Source organism: Engraulis encrasicolus, chromosome 9 (assembly GCF_034702125.1).
Source record: "Engraulis encrasicolus isolate BLACKSEA-1 chromosome 9, IST_EnEncr_1.0, whole genome shotgun sequence".
NCBI classification, from domain to species: domain Eukaryota; kingdom Metazoa; phylum Chordata; class Actinopteri; order Clupeiformes; family Engraulidae; genus Engraulis; species Engraulis encrasicolus.
The window spans coordinates 5087356-5105670 of record NC_085865.1 but is presented as its reverse complement, the minus strand read 5'-3'; the positions used below and the strand labels follow the sequence as shown (position 1 = coordinate 5105670).

The following is an 18315-nucleotide window of genomic DNA, read 5'->3' as shown; positions in this document are numbered from 1 at the left end:
TGCTCTTTGGGGAACGCATTCTGGGCATTGGGAGGGGGGATTGGGGGGAGGGGGTGGGGGGTGGTCTGGGCCTGGGTTGACGACGGTGCCCCCCTCCCCATCCTTCTGTCACCATAGTAACCCTGTGTTCCAACGGCCATTACGATGCCATTATTTATACTTCTCTCAGTGATCGCTGTTAACATCTGGGTTATGTATATAACCCCAGTTCCCTGAGAAGGGACCAGACCTATTACTCATGGGACATGATCGACCTTGGTTGATCCACGAAGCATTTTTTATATCTTTAATCAAGCCGAATGGCAGATGGCTGTGTCAGTCAAGCTAGGGTCCGCCCACCGGCGGCGGCTATTACTGCACTGACGCCCATCTCACTTCCTCTTTCGCTGCTGAGCCCCTCAGCAGAGACGCCGTGTGCTCAACCTAGTAATAGGTCTGGTCCCTTCTCAGGGAACTGGGGTTATATACATAACCCAGATGTTCCCTATCGCAGGAACTGCGACCTATTACTCATGGGACCGCCTCCAATCCCGCACACGACGTGGCTATGCAGAGGGCACCATTCGGAATACGGTGCAGTGAGGGCCCCGCAACTTCCCAGGGCAGGGCCCCACCACCACCAGAACCACACACACAGTATGCCAACGCCCAGCTATAGGGGAGCGACAGGTAGTGGTGCGACTACACAGAGGCCAAACCTCCCCGTTGCCAGCAGTTAACACCGCCCGTGGGGCAGAGGGTCAGCCACCTCCCACATGAAGAATCAAACAAAAGAGTGGAGAAACTCCACCCTGTCGCCCTCCATATGTCAAACACACATCCATCTGTATATGGGCCAAGACAACGACACCCCCCTCGTAGAGTGTGCACACAGACCCACTGGGGGTGCCAAAGGAGTCCTCTGTAGACAAACTCAGTAGCCTCCACCCATACGCGGCTGGAGCTCTGGAGCTGGAGCTGGGGTAGGGACCCAGTCTCTTTTTGGAGAAGTCAATGAGCAGGGCTTGACTCCACGGCGAGGCGGAGAGGACTGGAGCCCAGGTCGAGCGAGCCCTAGGCCTGGCTGGAGCTCTGAAGCTGAAGCTGGGGCCAACCAAATATGCCAACTTACGCCTGAAGTGGGCCTTACCTCCCGAGGCTGCCTCATGACAAATACATAGCAGAGTGCAGCACCTAAACCCTGTGTGCCCTCCAAACACAAGCGGAGGGCACGCACAGGGCAAAGCTCATGTAAATAAACCCCCACGAACAACCCAATGGGGGGGGGAGTGAAGAGACCAGCTAAACAAGGAGCTGACATTAGGCATAAGGCTGTGTCCACTGCGGGGTGGGAAAGCCGCATTCTGGCGTAACACCACCGCACCATCCTCCGCAGAGAAGCGCGGGCAGGCCGGATGTACCAACAGCGCATGTACAGTATGTCACTGAGGCGCTAGGCCAAGGACAACATCACCAACAATACTGTCTCAAATGCCAATTTTTATTCTTGTATCTATTTATTTATTTTATGTTCAATGGCTGAGTTAGGCCCGCAGTGCCGTCATCATCAAAGAGGGCGGTACAGAGGTAACAGGGAATGAGTGGCGGAGAGAGAGGCAGGGGAGGAGCAACAAACTGACCCAGGTCGGTAAAACGTAAGAGTGCTCAACCATGTAGGACATGGTAGGGCCCAATAATTATGTTTGAGGGAAAGCAGCTTGACACATGCTGACGAGAGAAGCCCAAACTGGGGGTCCACTCGTGCCCGTAGAATTTTCAGCAGGCCCCATGCCGACAAAGGCCCGGGTGGGGCACGCCATATGCCCATCATGACACGTGTCACCAGGGGATGCGAACACAGAGTTGCACACCCAAACCCAGAATGACATGTTGAGACTGCCGCCACATACAGTGTAATTGTCAAGGCTGCCATCGCTTGGTCCAAAAGATGCCGGGGAAAGCCAAGAGTGCCGGCAACAGGACACTAAAAGGAGTCGGGCCCCAGGTAGCGCATCACACCAACAAACATGTCACGCCAGCGCAGAAAGCAGGAGGGCAGACAGAGCCCTGGAATTCTGGAGAGCCCCTGCCACCTCACCAGACAGGCCGACATCCGATAGTTACAGCCTCTCCGAGGCCAGGCCACTAGTGCCGGCCGTGGCCATGCTATCACCCCGTCGACCAGCCTCAGTAAGACTAGCACAGTGGGATCACCTATGGCGGGCCCACTGCCAAACAGCAGAAATCGAGAAAGCATGACTGGGCAGCTCCAGCTGGAGCCACCAGAATACACATCATCCTCATGCACCCTGGCCAGGAGCAAAGGGAGAAGGACAGTTGGGGAAACCATAAAGTGTCCCAAGGTCCAGGGCTATGCCAAGGCAGCCACTCCCCAGGGACGATTATCCCCCTGGGAAAGCTCACAAAGGGCAATGCACAGTTAGCCATACCACAAACGGGTCGATGTTGGCCCTGCCAACTGAGATCAGAATGCTCTCCCCCACCTTTGTACGCAGAAGCCATGCTGCTGCATGAAGGTAGCCCCTGAAAGCAATGCCACATAGAACAGGGGCAGGGAATGTACTCCATCGTGCACAGTGATGCATGCCAGTGATGTTTAACCTATGGGCCGGGGCCCATTGGGGGGCCCTGAAGGTGTACCAAGGGGGCCTTGAAATAATATTCCAAAAACCACAATCACATTATGGTGTGTGTTGCTGCTGATTTATGTGAGTTTTGTTTGTATTCGGGTCCGAGGTGGGCCCCGAACCTTTGTGACACTTTCGAGTGGGCCCCAAGTTGGGAAAGGTTGGGAACCCCTGATGCATGTAATCGCCAAAGTGTCGTCTGATCCAACCTACACAGGAAGGGGCGAAAGCCTAGCAGCACTGTGAGGAGCCCAAACACCTTGACATGTAGTTTGGCTTGGCTGGCGGGCCAAAAGCCATTGACCACCATGCTGTGACCGATCCGTGGTGGACGCATAAGGTGCCATGGTTAACCGGCCCCCCACCACACTGACAAGCACTCAGGGGTCTACCAAACCCCTGTGCCTGTCCCTGCTTGGGTAGAAATACTTAGAAGTGCGTCAGACCCGAAAAAGCCCCAGTCACAATAAGCACATTGGCAAGGGCACCACTGCCGCGCCAAGCATGCCCAATAACTACAGGGACAACTGTGTTGTCCCCGGCCAACCCAGGGAGAACAGGCTGAGTGACATCAGTAAACTGTTCATGCGCTCCAGGTACAGTAGGGGATGCGGGCCCTTAGAAATAGGGGCAAGTCAGACTGAGGAATACAACCGGCTGGGCCAGGAGAAGAAACCTCTGAATGACTCATAATAATAAGTAATATTATGATTAGCTCGGCCATCATAATAATAATCATTGTTATCATTATTATTATTATTATTGGTATTACCATTCTTGTAATTATTATTATCATTAATAATAATAATAAATCCCGACCTCTCCCAATGGGTCAATGATGGCATAAAGAGAGGTGGACGGTCTGGGCTGTAACACCGCTATAACAGGCAATACCAAGCACGTGAACACGCACGAGAGAGAGAGCGAGCGAGCGCGCCGAGCTCCACTCCAAAGCATGACTAGAACTCCTAGGATGCAAACGCAGAAAGACCTGTGTCTGACATGGTTGGGTATATATGTGAAATGGGCAGACGCCAGATCCATAATGTCATTAATTGGCAAGTACACTCGACGAAAATGCGCATGTGGAGTGGACACAGAACAGAGCAGTCCCCGATGCAAGGCCACAAGGCAAGACAGAGGCTGGCGTGAAAACCCATGTGCGTGAATGACAGCAAAATAGGCAGCTGGCATAAAGTAGCCCCCGTTGCGCAGCCACCAGACATCTGGAGAGCGCACACGGAGACGGGGCGAACCCAATTACGCACGCATTGCCATTGAACCAGTACAGAATGTAAGGCCCCAGTGTCAATGCAAAACGCAGGAATATCCTGCGTCGGACAAGAACAGACATAGTGCGCCAGGCAGACGTCAGTATCAAGAAATATAATACAACACAGAACCGGGCGAATGCACCCGACAAAACGATGTGGAGTGAGCATTCTACATTCCCGAGATTTCAGTCACTTTATTTACCCTCAGAGGGAAAACAAGTATAACTTTGCCCGGTATGCCGTAAATTGAGGCTCGGGCACCAGCTTTCGGTCGTGTTAACAATTGTAAATAGTATTGCTAGCCAGTAGTCGAAGCAAAACCATTGTGCGCTTCCGCGCGTCGTTATCTGCCTGGCCAAGCTGTGTATGAAGCCCGTCCAGTGGGCGCAAGAGCCAGACACGGAGATAAGCGCGCGAACAGTGCGCGCCTCGTCTCGTGACTGTACACAAAACGCAGGGAGTTCTCCCCTGTGCCAACCCCATAACAGTAGCACGACCCTCCATATAGCAGAATGAGAGCGCGTTATAAGTCTGGTTTCCCGTTGCAGAGGCCCACGAGAGCGCTGCGAGGGATACTTTTACTTTATTTAAATTAATTAATTAATTCAGACCTGTGCCAAGGTGAAGCGCTGCGTCTCCACTCCCTTTATAGCCGAGATTAGGGAGGGTGAAATGTTTGGATGTCCTGCACAGAGGCTCCTCAGAGCGGCAGTGCAAGATAGGTAGCCTACCTTTAAGGCATTCACAGATAGTCGTGCAATCACAGACCGTACATGGGGGGAGAACAACATTTTATTTCACAACTGACCATCAGAAGGGACCGTGCAAACCATCAGTGTGCAAACAGATCAATTTGTTTATTTGATGTGTACATGACATGTGTTCGGGCAACATTGGGCGAACCAGGTGCTTACGTGAACATACAGTGGGTCACAAGTGTGTGGCACTGGGTGTGTCCTTACGGTGTACAACGGGGACCATGGGACAAAACGTGCCAGTGGTCCCACATACAGTAGAGGTCGGCGTAATCCAGCTTGTGTTCGGTAGACGTCCCCGTCCGTCCATACATGCGACAAAGCCCCAGGCTGCTGCTGCTCACAGGGCTAGTATAGGTCCGAGTCTAATCGGCCTACGAGCCCAACTTACCTGTGTCAACACTTCCATGCGCCCAGTACAAGTAGTCAAACCACCCGTCAGAGCCATGCTACAGGGCGGGGGAGAGGCTAAAAGCCTAACTGAGCTAGCAGCGCGCGCCATGGGCTAGAAGGGGGTACACAAGCCGGTCAGGGAGGGGTCGGAACTCAGGGGCTCGAGGAGCTAGCTGGCTAACCGGCAGGTTAACACGCTCGACTGGCCTAGCAGACGGGTAGAGACGGCGTCTGCATTGAGGATAGTTCCGTTGCTGAGACGCTCTCTCAGCGTGCCTAGGGGAACGCAGACCAAACACGAAACAGGGTCCTTCCCTTTGGGAAAGCGGCTGTATCGTGTTCTCCCCTCAGGGAGGCGCGTGCGACCCAAGGCCCCCTCCATAGATGTTCGTATCTCGAGGACATCTGAAAATCCTGTAAATAAAAACATCTGAAACGACAGAGAAAACAAGTTAAGAATCGCGTGGGCACTCTTAGCTGGCGTACACCGGCTATTACGAGTAATACGCCACACGGAAATTCATTAACAAATAGCAACATTGTATATTTTAACAATGTCGTAACAGTGATACTTTACGTGGACCTTTCCCGGCGAAGCAAGAAAAGAGGAAGTGAGATGGGCGTCAGTGCAGTAATAGCCGCCGCCGGTGGGCGGACCCTAGCTTGACTGACACAGCCATCTGCCATTCGGCTTGATTAAAGATATAAAAAATGCTTCGTGGATCAACCAAGGTCGATCATGTCCCATGAGTAATAGGTCGCAGTTCCTGCGATAGGGAACCGGCTGCCACGGCTGTGAAGAGACCCTTATTGCCCTCGTCTGAAAGGGTGCGTGTGTGTGTGTGTGTGTGTGTGTGTGTGTGTGTGTGTGTGTGTGTGTGTGTGTGTGTGTGTGTGTGTGTGTGTGTGTGTGTGTGTGTGTGTGTGCGCGTGCGTGTGTGTGGTTGAGTGTATGTGTTTGTGTATGAGAGAGAGAAAGAAAGCGGGAGAGAGAGAGAGCGAGTGTGTGTGTGTGTGTGTGTGTGAGTGTGTGTGTGTGTGTATGTCTATGTGTATATATATGTGTCTTCCTGCATCTGTGCAACTGCGCGCGACTGGGACTGACACCGATGAAAGACCTTTTCGACGCAAAGCCTCTCGGTCGGTCCAGGAAAAGCGGTGCTGGGTCCAAATTAATGAGCGTGATTGTCTCTGTCAACTGAGCGGGAGGGGAGTGCAGCGAGGGGCAGGGCCGGCGATAGGCATAGACAGACAAGGCGGTTGCCTAGGGCACCAAATGTTTTGGGGGCACCATATAACGGCCCAAAATCCAACAGAATTAGAATGGCAAATGAAATAACACATTAAACTTTATATTGACACGGATTGTTCATGGGTATTCAGTATGTACAGGTGTGTACTCTAGGTTATAGATCTGCTATGCTCGATCAGGTATACTATACACTATGGGTAACACTTTATTTTAGGGATACATCTATAAGCACTAATACATACAATGTTAATGCCTGCATAAGTAACTTGTAAGGCATGTACGTAAGGCAAATGCTAAGGCCAACTAGGTCCTTACTAAGGTTAAATTGGTAATAAATCCCTTATTGTGCACGAACAAGACATTTGCGAATAAATGCCTAACAAATGTTTGATTTTGCTTTGTACATGTCTAACAAGTTACTTATACAGGCACATTGTATGTATTACTGCTAATAGATGTATCCCTAAAAGTAAGTGTTACCTAAACTTTATATTGACACGGATTGTTCACGGGTATTCAGTATGAAGAGGCATGTGCTGTAGGTTATAGATCTGCTATGCTCGATCAGCTACTATACACTGTGTTTACAAATGTCAATTTCTTAACCCCTTTTGCACAGCACTATGGCTCTCCGTAATGTCACAGCAAAGTTGTTATGATGTAGTTAAATTTTTTCAGCAAGTGAATAGGGTCGCCGGCGACCCCTACTGCAGTATGTGGCTACATGCACAAAAAAGGAAAAGGGGGTGCTCGCCCAGGGCACCAGAGTGACTAGAACCGGCCCTGGGGGAGGGGGGATTTTAATTCCTGTCGCAGTGACACTTTTATGTGACAACGGCCTTTCTTGCCTGCTCTCCTGAGAGCGTCCGGGGCACGCAGAGCCACTGTCCAGACATTAAGTTGCAATACCACATTAATTATCCTGACAGAGACGACGCTTTGTTACCACCGCTGGAGAACAGATGGCTAGGCTCGCTCTCTCTCTCTCTTTCTCTATCTCTCTCTCTCTTTCTCTATCTCTCTCTCTCTTTCTTTCTTTCTCTCTTGCTTTCTTTCTTTCTTTCTGTTTTGCTTTCTTTCTCTCTCTCTCGCTCTCTGAGGAGGAGGAAAATAACAGCCCCCTTAAGTACAGATACACACACACACACACGCACGCACACACACACACACATACACACACACACACACACACGCCCACACATGCACGCACATGCACACGCACGCACGCACACACAGACACACAGACACACACACGCACGCACACACACACACACACACACACACACACACACACACACACACACACACACACACACAGACACAGACACAGACACAGACACACACACACACACACACGCACGCACGCACGCACGCACGCACGCACACACACACACACACACACACACATACACACACACACACTACACAGATGCACGCATGCACACACAGACACAGACACAGACACACACACACACACACACACACACACACACACACAAATGCACACACACACACACACACAAATGCACGCATGCACACATTCACACACACGGACCCACCCCCTAATTCACACCAGTTATTAGCATTACTGTGTTGAAAGCGGTCTGTGTGTGTGTGTGCGTGTGTGTGTGTGTGTGTGTGTGTGTGTGTGTGTGTGTGTGTGTGTGTGTGTGTGTGTGTGTGTGTGTGTGTGTGTGTGTGTGTGTGTGTGTGTGTGTGTGTCCAAGAATCTTTCTTTATTTGTTTGTGTATGTGTGTTTGTGTGTGGAGGATGGTACTTAAAGATGTGTGAAATTACAAATTAGTCCATTGCTTTAACCCCCATTTCACACTCGAGGGCTTTTAACGCGATTCCAAACTTGGAGCACAACATGTGGCGAATGTCAAACACGTCAGCGTTTTGTAAACCACATTCATAGATAGTGAGATATAATTGCGGTCGATGAGTTTAACAGATGCCTTGCGTATGGCATTAATGCGCTCTCATGACATCAATGTGTCAGTTGTTTTGACCAGACTTATCAAAAGATTATGTATACATGATAGAAACTCCTCATCGCAGTAATGTAACAGGACACTGGTCAGCTGCAACAGATGGTACAGAACAGATGTAGCAGAACAAGCACACTTTGTCTTGCCAAGGTAGCCATTCACATGTGTAGTTAGTTACTCTATTCATTTGAGCAGACGGAACGTCTTCTGATTGGTTGTGCAGGTGTCCTTTATTCCCCGCTAGCAGGACACCTATGATGTCATGCGGGCGTGCGGGCGTCTAAGTGGCTTCTTTTCTAACTTTCTGGCGAAGTGCCGTTACTAATTCTATCGCATCTTGTTGTCTAGTCAAGACCACGTCGTTAGTTCTATAGCATCTGGTTGTCTAGTCAAGACCCTGTTACTAATTCTATTGCATCTGGTTGTCAAGTCAAAAACCCAGTCGTCAATTCTATCCCATTTGGTTGTCAAGTCACCCCAACGTTCTGCGTGCGTCCTTACATGCCTCCGATAGAGGCGCGTCTCACTAGATTAGGAAGTGGTGCCCATAGCAACGTACCAAGCGCAGTGGTTAATCTACTCTCTCACGAAGCCTTAGATCAACATATTAATAAATTAATATTTAAATGCTGGTATCCAGGTGATAAGCAGAACAGCGGCCGACGAGGTGTTTCTGATATCAAGGGAAAATGGACTCGGCGAAGCGAACAGCCCTTCGGCTGCGCCGTCGGGCTGTTTAGAACGCTCCGCCTCGTCCATTATTTCCCTTGATATCGGAAACACCTCGTCGGCCGCTATTCCATACCTGGGACAGGGACAGGGGAGGATCGGAAAATGACCCCGGCCGGACTCGAACTGGGGTCCCCGTGGGGTGGACATGCAAGCCCAAATGAGGGGGGCTCATGAGGGGGTTAGCTGAACCAGAGATTCCAGAGAAGTATAGAGATATGCCAATGTAATAGGTTGCAATGGGCACCTAACATGACCAGGTTCCGGTCTGCCTAAAGGGGCGTGTCATAATACTCCTAGAATTGAATAGAACAGTCCTTAGGTCTGCCTAAAGGGGGATTTCCCCCCTCCCCCTTGCAATAATAGAACCTGGAAACAATGGGCCAATGGAACCTCTCTCTTATAGAACCCGGAAACAATGGGCCAATGGAACCTCTCTCTTATAGAACCCGGAAACAATGGGCCAATGGAACCTCTCTCTCTCTACTCTCTCTGGCTAAACCCTGGCCAGCTCATCCTACTGTGGCATCATGTCATGTGCATGCCATGTGCGCTACGCAGGTGTTGTCCTCATATCTCTGTCACATGGAGTAGTCACAGTGCCGTTTGAATGCAGATAAGTTACTCTGCACTGCTGTTGCTTTAAAATTAAATTGCATTCACGGAGCGTCACCTTTTGAGTGTTTCAAGTGCACTCCAGTCATCCAGCAGCTCTGTTTGTTGGTTAAAGCAGTTTCCCAGACTGTTGACTCCTGACATCAATTGCAGCAGACTTCAGTAGGACCGACTGGCAGTCTATACCTCCCCACGCACGCACGCACGCACGCACGCACACGCACACAGGCACGCACGCACACAGGCACGCACGCTCACAGGCACGCACGCACGCACGCACGCACACGCACACAGGCACGCACGCACACAGGCACGCACGCACACAGGCAAGCACGCGCACACACACACACACACACTTACGCACGCATGCACACACACACACACACACACACACACACACACACACACACACACACACACACACACACACACACACACACGCGCACACACACGCACACACACACGCACACACACACACACACACACACACACACACAGTAGGACCGGCAGTTTATTCCTACCCTCCCCCCTCCTATCCTCCCTTTTTCATTTGATATTGAATTGGGTGTGCACACACGAATGCATGCACACATGCGCGCAGTGACGCAGGCACGCACGCAGGCACACACGCACGCAGGCACACACACACACACATACACACACACACATACACACACACACACACACACACACATACACACACACACACACACACACACACACACACACACACACACACACACACACACACACACACACACACACACACACACACACACACACACACACACACACACACACATATAAACGTAGGTTAAGAAGTGGAATGGCTTCCCCACTGCTTCTGTTAATTTCCCAACAGTGGCACCACTGCCTACCTCTGATAATATATGCATTATGAAGTCAACAGGCTTTACAACAATTCCCTCCGTTGGGGCAAAGTGCATTCCATGCTTGTTTTTGTCAGTGCCTCCCTCTGTAATTTGCATGCAATGCCAGCCTCATGCCTCACTCTGTGTGAACGCCACTCACAGTGCCACAAGTAATGGTCTGACCTTGAGAGAGTTGTATTAAAAGACAGTTTTCCCACACCACACCATTCTCAGGGATTCTGAATCTGATTTGCCATAATCACTACGTTTACATGGTGTTTTTAATTCCCGAATTAATACATCAGAATTAAATAGTTCTGTCGAGTTTACTTTGATCTTGCCTTTAATTCCGAATTACGAGGTGTTTCCATGACATTTTTAAATCGGAATTAAGCTTCATTCAGAATTAAAGTCAGTTAATTCCAAATTAAATGTCTCATGTAAACATAGCAAATGTCTACCTATACAGTATGTGTTTCTCAGTGAGTGAGCTGGCATTTAGCAAACGGGAAATGTGCAGCAGTAGTAGGTTACCACTAGGTTGTAGGTTTAGATGTACAGTACACCCAGGACCACCGCTAAGGTTTTGCAAGCCCTACGCCTAACTGGTCAGGAGGTCCCCCTCATGATTACATAATAATAGAATTAATACATTTTTGGTCAAGTCTTAATTTAGGAGCCCTAATTTTGGAGGCAAAGTGGTTGAGCCCCTAACTGCTCTGCTTACTCTGCTTATGCCTAGCGGCAGCCCTGAGTCCACCACAAGTCTTGTAGAGCACACCAGCAGATTGGAAGTTAATGTCTGTACTACACCAACAGATTGGAAGTTAATCTCTGTACTACACCAGCAGATTTGAAGTGAATGTCTGTACTACACCAGCAGATTTGAAGTGAATGTCTGTACTACACCAGCAGATTGGAAGTTAATTGCTACGTTTACATGAGACATTTAATTCGGAAGTAACTGACTTCAATTCTGAATAAAGCTTAATTCCGCTGTGAAAACATCATGTAAACACTTCTTAGTTTGGAATTAAATGAAAGATCGAAGTAAATCAGATAGAACTATTTAATTCTGAATTATTAATTCTGAATTAAAACAGTCATGTAAACATAGCAAATGTCTGTACTACACCAGCAGATTGGGAGTTAATGTCTGTACTACACCAGCAGATTGCCAATTTATGCACAGCAGTTCATGGGTTTTTTATGTCTAGAGTACACCTACTGTATATAACTACAGAAGGTTGTGGTTTTACATCTGCAATACACCACAAGGTTTTGGGTTTACACCTAGAGTATTCGTGTACACGGTTGTGGGAGTTCACATCTTGAATACACCAGCAGATTGGGAGTTTGTGTGTAGAGCACAGCATGTCATTGGTTTTATGTCTAGAGTACACCAAAAGTTTGTGGCTTTATTCCCAGACTCCTGGTTGGCTCTTTTATAAGGACTGAGCCTCAAGTTGGTCTGATTAAACAGAATCTGCAAGTAGTTTAACATTAATATTCAGAGTTGCACCTGGCATCTGTCTGTCTTTCTGACTACGCTGATTCCTGTCAAATTGCCACTTGAGTTAATTGTTGGAGGTTGCAGCAGGTCTTTTTACAACTCAGAAGAAATAAGACGAGCATTGCCGGCAGTGAATTGAGAGATTTTTTGAATGGAGAGAGAGAGAGCAGTGAATTGAGGCATTACGTGCTGAAAATTGGCAGACTCGCTATCTTGTTTTGCAACACGCGGATAATGTGCAACACGTATTTCTAGGCCTATAAATCATCTCTCAGTAAGAGCAATGGGGGCTAGTGTTCGGATGCCTCTCCTCTTTGTCTCCTAATGTGTTTGAGCGCGTCTAGCTGTCTTCTGATTGCCAAAGGGAAACATTGCATGCATCCCTATCCCTAGAGTGCCCCTGTTGGCCTGGAAAGGGAAGAGCAATGCATAGCAGAACAGGGGCAAAGAACAAGTGCAAATAATAATAAAGGAAACTGCCTTTTTACCACACACTTTATGTCTCTATTTGTCCTCTTTCACAGTAAAAAAAAAAAAGTGGTTTTAATTCAACACTTACTGAGAGTACTCTATAAATACATTTTGGAAGATGTTAAATTGACTCAAATGTTGAAGTAACTCTGCAACATGTACTGATTGTCAGCCACTTCGGAGGAAAAAGTCGACTAAATGCAATGTAATATACACGAAAACAAGTACAGTCAAGTTGTGGCAAGCAAGCAAAATATGATACCAGGTCAAAATAGAAAGACACACAAACACAAAACAGCCATTTAATTGGCTTCAACTACATTCACCATTAATTAAAACAGCACACCAGCATCTTTTCCCGGAAATGCAATGATGTCTCAATATACTGTAGATATGCATGACTTTGTATACTATCTAAGCTGCGCTCCCCGGGGCTTGCGATAAGGCCTGGATTTGTACCGTGCGCACATACCTGAGCACGACAGATAAGATGTGGACATTTGTAGCTATCTCTATGGGGTCATTGTGTGTTTAACTCCCTGCGGTAGTCAGAAGCCACTGGTGGGCTATATCTACTCTGAGGCCAGCGAAGCCAGCGGTGGGTATATCTACTGTGTGGATCTGGCTTTATCATTGGTTTATTATCAGCCTCAATGCTAAACCCTGAGGCCCCAGTGGTGTAGCCAGAGGCAAAGAGATAGAGAAGGAGGGAGAGAGAGAGAGAGGAGGAGGAGGGAGAGGAGAGAGAGAAGGAGAGAGGAGGAGGAGGAGGGAGAGGAGAGGAGGAGAGAGAGAGGAGGAGGAGGAGGGAAAGAGAGAGAGAGAGAGAGAGAGAAGGAGAGAGAGAGGAGGAGTCGGGGGAGGGAGAGAGAGAGAGGAGGAGGAGGGAGAGAGGAGGAGGAGGAGAGAGAGATAGAGAGGGAGAGAGAGAGGAGGAGGAGAGAGAGGAGGCGGGGAGGGAGAGAGGAGGAGGAGAGAGAGTGGGAAGAGGAGGAGGGAGAGAGAGAGAGAGAGAGAGAGAGAGAGAGAGCAAGAGATAAAATAGAGGGAGCGAGAGATGGAAAGAGAGAAAAAGAGCGATGGAGAGAGTGCGAGATAGAGAGAGTGATAACGTCCCCATAAGTTAATCACAAAAAAATCAATCCTCCAGACTTTCTCTGAGATTTCGTCCCTTCTTTCCTTTGAAAAAAGAAAGAAAATAGGAGGATCTCATTGGGGAAAACAGTGGCCGCGCGCGTTTGCCAAATAAGCACTTAATACGAGCACACAGTGATAAGCGACGCGGCCGGCAGTAAAACACAGAGGAGGGGACAGTATTTTAAAAAGAATCTGATCCAATATGTCGCATAAATCAGGGGCTGCTTTATTTGCTGCCATTAGGCCTCGGTGGGGCCGACGGTGCTGTGCTTTTGTTTATGAGCGCTGTGTGTGTGGAGATGAAATAAGTGCCTTGGCTGTCGTGTCGCGCTGGTCTGTCCTCCGTGGTCCGTTTGTCCTTCTTTTACCCTCCTTTGAATATGAAAGTTTGGCAGCTCTTTATTTGAAAGGGTCTGCAGCAGGATGCATGGCATAAAGTTGACATTGTTTGGATACCATGATATACCAAATGACCCATTATGACTATTATGACTGTCATGACATAAATAATGTGTCATTAATGTTCAATTATGTCAATCACATGACACCCTTTAGTAGACCCCTTCTAAGACTGTTGCTAAACTTTTAAATGTTTTTATTTATTGGCATAGAATGTGTATTTTCATGCTGTTCAGCACACTCGTCATTGAACACAAAGGGCGGAGTTTGTGTTGAGCATTATCCTGGACAGACTCAGCAAGCGAGTAGGTTATTGATAGAGTAGGTTACTGGCTAGCGTAGTAGGTTATTGACTAGCATAGTGGGTTATTGACTAGCATAGTGGGTTAATAACTAGCATAGTGGGTTATTGACTAGCATAGTGGGTTATTGACTAGCATAGTGGGTTAAGTGAAAGTGAAGTGAAAGCCCATTGGGAAACTCCAACTCCCATTGTCATTGTGACACAGCACTTCACAGCACACAAGTGAACACTGCACACAACGAAATTGCATTTATGCCTCACCCGTGCAAGGGGGCAGCCCTCAGTGGCGACCCATGGGGAGCAGTGCGGTGGGACGGTACCATGCTCAGGGTACCTCAGTCACGGAGGAGGATGGGGGAGAGCACTGGTTGATTACTCCCCCCACCAACCTGGCGGGTCGGGAGTCGAACCAGCAACCTCTGGGATGCAAGTCTGACGCCCTAACCGCTCACCCATGACTGCCCTATATATATGGCGTTCACAACATTAGAGTAACCCTTGTTTTGCCAACACATACGGGTACACAATTTTAACCTAAAACACAGAAGAAATATACCACACACAAACACACACACGCACAAGCACACAAAAACACACACACACACACATACACACACACACTCACACACACTGCCCATATTGACTAGCATAGTGGGTTATTGACTAGCATAGTGGGTTAATAACTAGCATAGTGGGTTAATAACTAGCATAGTGGGTTATTGACGAACGTAAGTAGCGTAGGTAGGATGAATGTTGAGTTTCATTCTAGCCACCAGGAGACTTTTAAAATGGTCTTAAAATGGACTTTTAATGAGTTACTTTTTCTAGGTGTATGAAATAGCCGGCCGTGGCCTTCGTCCTGGATGACATAGCGAATGCAGTATTGATGTGTAGCTTTGGGCACGTTGTTGATGTTCGCAATGATGACCCCTGTGTGTGTGTGTGTGTGTGTGTGTGTGTGGTGTGCGTGCGTGCGTGTCTCAGGTAATACAGCCAGTCAGTGATTATGTAATGTGTGTGTGTGTGTGTGTGTGTGTGTGTGTGTGTGTGTGTGTGTGTGTGTGTGTGTGTGTGTGTGTGTGTGTGTGTGTGTGTGTGTGTGTGTGTGTGTGTGTGTGTTTGTGTGTGCGTGTGTGTGTGTGTGAGAGAGAGTGTGCATGTCTCCGGTAGCCTAATACAGACGGTCAGTGCTGATGTAATTATAACCTGTGTGTGTGTGTGTGTGTGTGTGTGTGTGTGTGTGTGTGTGTGTGTGTGTGTGTGTGTGTGTGTGTGTGTGTGTGTGTGTGTGTGTGTGTGTGTGTGTGTGTGTGTGTGTGTGTGTGTGCGCGCGTGCGTGTGTGTGTGTTTCTCAGGTCATCCAGACGGTCAGTGCGGTGGACAAGGACGAGCCCCCCGGTGGCCACCGCTTCCTCTTCTCATTGGCTGTTGCCCCGGGCAACTTCAACTTCACCCTGCGCGACAACAAAGGTGACCTCACTCACTGACCTCTCAGTGACCTTTCATCATCTCTCTCAATCTCTTTTGCACTTTCCATGTCTCTTTCAGCAACGTTTCAGTCAACAGTTAAGCCAGAGAGAGTAGAGAGAGAGTGAGGTTCCATTGGCCCATTGTTTCCTTGTTCTATTATTGAAAGGGGGGGAAGGGGGGGTAATCCCCCTTTAGGCAGACCTAGGCAGACCTAAGGACTGTTCTATTCGATGCTGGGAGTATTATGACACGCCCCTTTAGGCAGACCGGAACCTGGTCATGTTAGGTGCCCATAGCAACCTATTACATTTGCATATCTCTATATACTTAAAGAATCTCTGGTTAAGCTGTAAGGGCGTCAGACTTGTAGCACAAAAACAAGGTTGACGGTTCGACTCCCTAATCGCCAGATTGGTGGGGGGAGTAATTAACCAGTGCTCTGCCCCGACCTCCTCCATGACTGATATACCCTGAGCATAGTACTATCCTGCCGCACTGCTCCCTTTCGGCTGCCACTGGGGGCTGCCATCTTGCACGGGTGAGGCATAAATGCAATTTTGTTGTGTGCAGTATACACTTGTGTGCTCTGGAGTGCTGTGCCACGATGAATATGGGAGTCATCTTTTATCTGACTACACTGTTATTTCTTTCAACACATCTAGTTATCACTAATGAAAGAAAGCAGAACTTACTTTTATGCAGAGTTTTTATTGAATGTGTGAAATTATACACATATACGAATTTGTAACCTGGACTTTTTTTTCCAGCTCATTGGCACATTTGTTTTGTAAGTCACTGTTGATAATAGCATTTGATAATGATAACAATGTAATATTATGTACAGTGTGTGATTTGTCGTAAAACCAGAAGGGGGGATATGTTTCAGATTGTAAGCAATATCAATGGAATTACATTGAACTGGGATAAAATCTTGTAGAAAAAGTGGTGATATCAAGACCAGAAGGGGGGAAAATCCCCCGCATCCCCGCCCTAAAAATCGCACCCTGATTATGTATTTCTAATTGGGGAATTACCACAAATGTGTGTGCCCTTTTAAAGAATCCAGTTGGGAGTTTGCCCTGTGCGCGAATGCAACTAATGTGCTCCTCAAAGCCCCCTGTAGTGCGGTGCGATTGAGACTACATAATCATTCGCCCGTTTGCCTGGAACACCACAGCCCTCTTTATAATACATATATTCACAGAACTTCTCAGCAGTGTTGCCAGATATGGCCAATTGGGCTGCTTAGGATGGCCGTGTGCGGGAAAAAATGGATTTTGGAGGAAAAAAAACGCCCAATTTCTGGCCATAGAAATCAATAGAATTGGGCGGGATTTAGAGCTTCCAGGCGGGTTTTGGGAATTTTTTGGGCTGGAAATCATCAGCCTCATCTGGCAACCCTGCTTCTCAGAACAGCCTCTGCTAAGCACACGGTGTAGGCTACATCAAAGGCAGAGATGGCGTAGCAGGAGTGTTGAGACTGCAGCCATGGCAACGACACCGTTAAAGGCATTTCTATGGAAACGATACAGTTAAACGCACATGTGTTTGTTTCACCTCTGAATCGCATTTTATGGATTAGAATGCCCTTGAATGATAATTGGTGGTTTAGGAGCAGGGGAAGACATAAAAAAGATCTGATCTTTTAAAGTATAATGGCTCCATTTGAAAGTATAATTTAATCGGGAATTGTATCATCTGCATTTGCACACAAAAAATAGTGTTCATCCTCACCCACCGTGTTTTCTCGTTACTAACAAGCCCCTGTTATGTATGTTTTGTTCCTGAATTTTATATGCCCTTGTTTTGTCTTTTCCCAAATGCTGAGCCGTGCCACAAAAGTTTCATAGGGACATAAAGGAGGAATGATGTGGGCTGGGTTTTAGAGTAATTTGGGATGCAATATAGTACATAATACATTCACTCACACACACACAACCAACAATTACTTGTGGATCCTTAGTGACCCTGCACCTTTTTTTTCCCCTTCCTGCCCGGCTCTTAAAAATCAGATTTTATCCGCTTTACATTATGACCAACAACACATGGTGTGTAGTCCCTGGATTCCTTCATAGCATGCCCTAAGCACTGTGTTGTCTTCTTGATTTCATAGTGTTTTCATTTGAAACAGGCCAACAATCTTGGGGTTTTCATGACATTCATAGCAGTCATATTTTGCTTCTATTCATTATAAAACTAATCCCTCAAAACTTCTTGTGTTTTTTATCACTGTATCCCTGCACACATTGGTAACTTGTTTCTATTCTCATGTTTAAGTTGTGTCTGCTAATTGTACCATAATGTAGAATAATATCATGCAATATTTTAATCCATGTTGCAGATTTTTTTAGGAATTTATATTTTTAGGGCTTTTTTGCCTTTGCCTTTGACAAAAGCCAAATTGTTTTAAGCCGTTAAGACACACCGCTATAAATTTGCTGTTTCATTGCAGAATGGCAATGACTAAGAGCATTACTAAAAGCCCTGTGCTAGTATGTCATAGTAGTGTAGT

General features: G+C 47.7%; 1 protein-coding gene across 1 annotated transcript in view; it reads left to right on the top strand.

Moving 5' to 3' along the window:
• Nucleotides 1-18315, top strand: part of LOC134456086 (cadherin-7-like) — a 187338-nt gene that overhangs the window by 151072 nt on the left and 17951 nt on the right. Inside the window, exon 14 of the mRNA XM_063207519.1 lies at nucleotides 15689-15803. Coding sequence (XP_063063589.1) covers nucleotides 15689-15803 — 115 coding nt within the window. The remainder of the gene's footprint in view (nucleotides 1-15688; nucleotides 15804-18315) is intronic.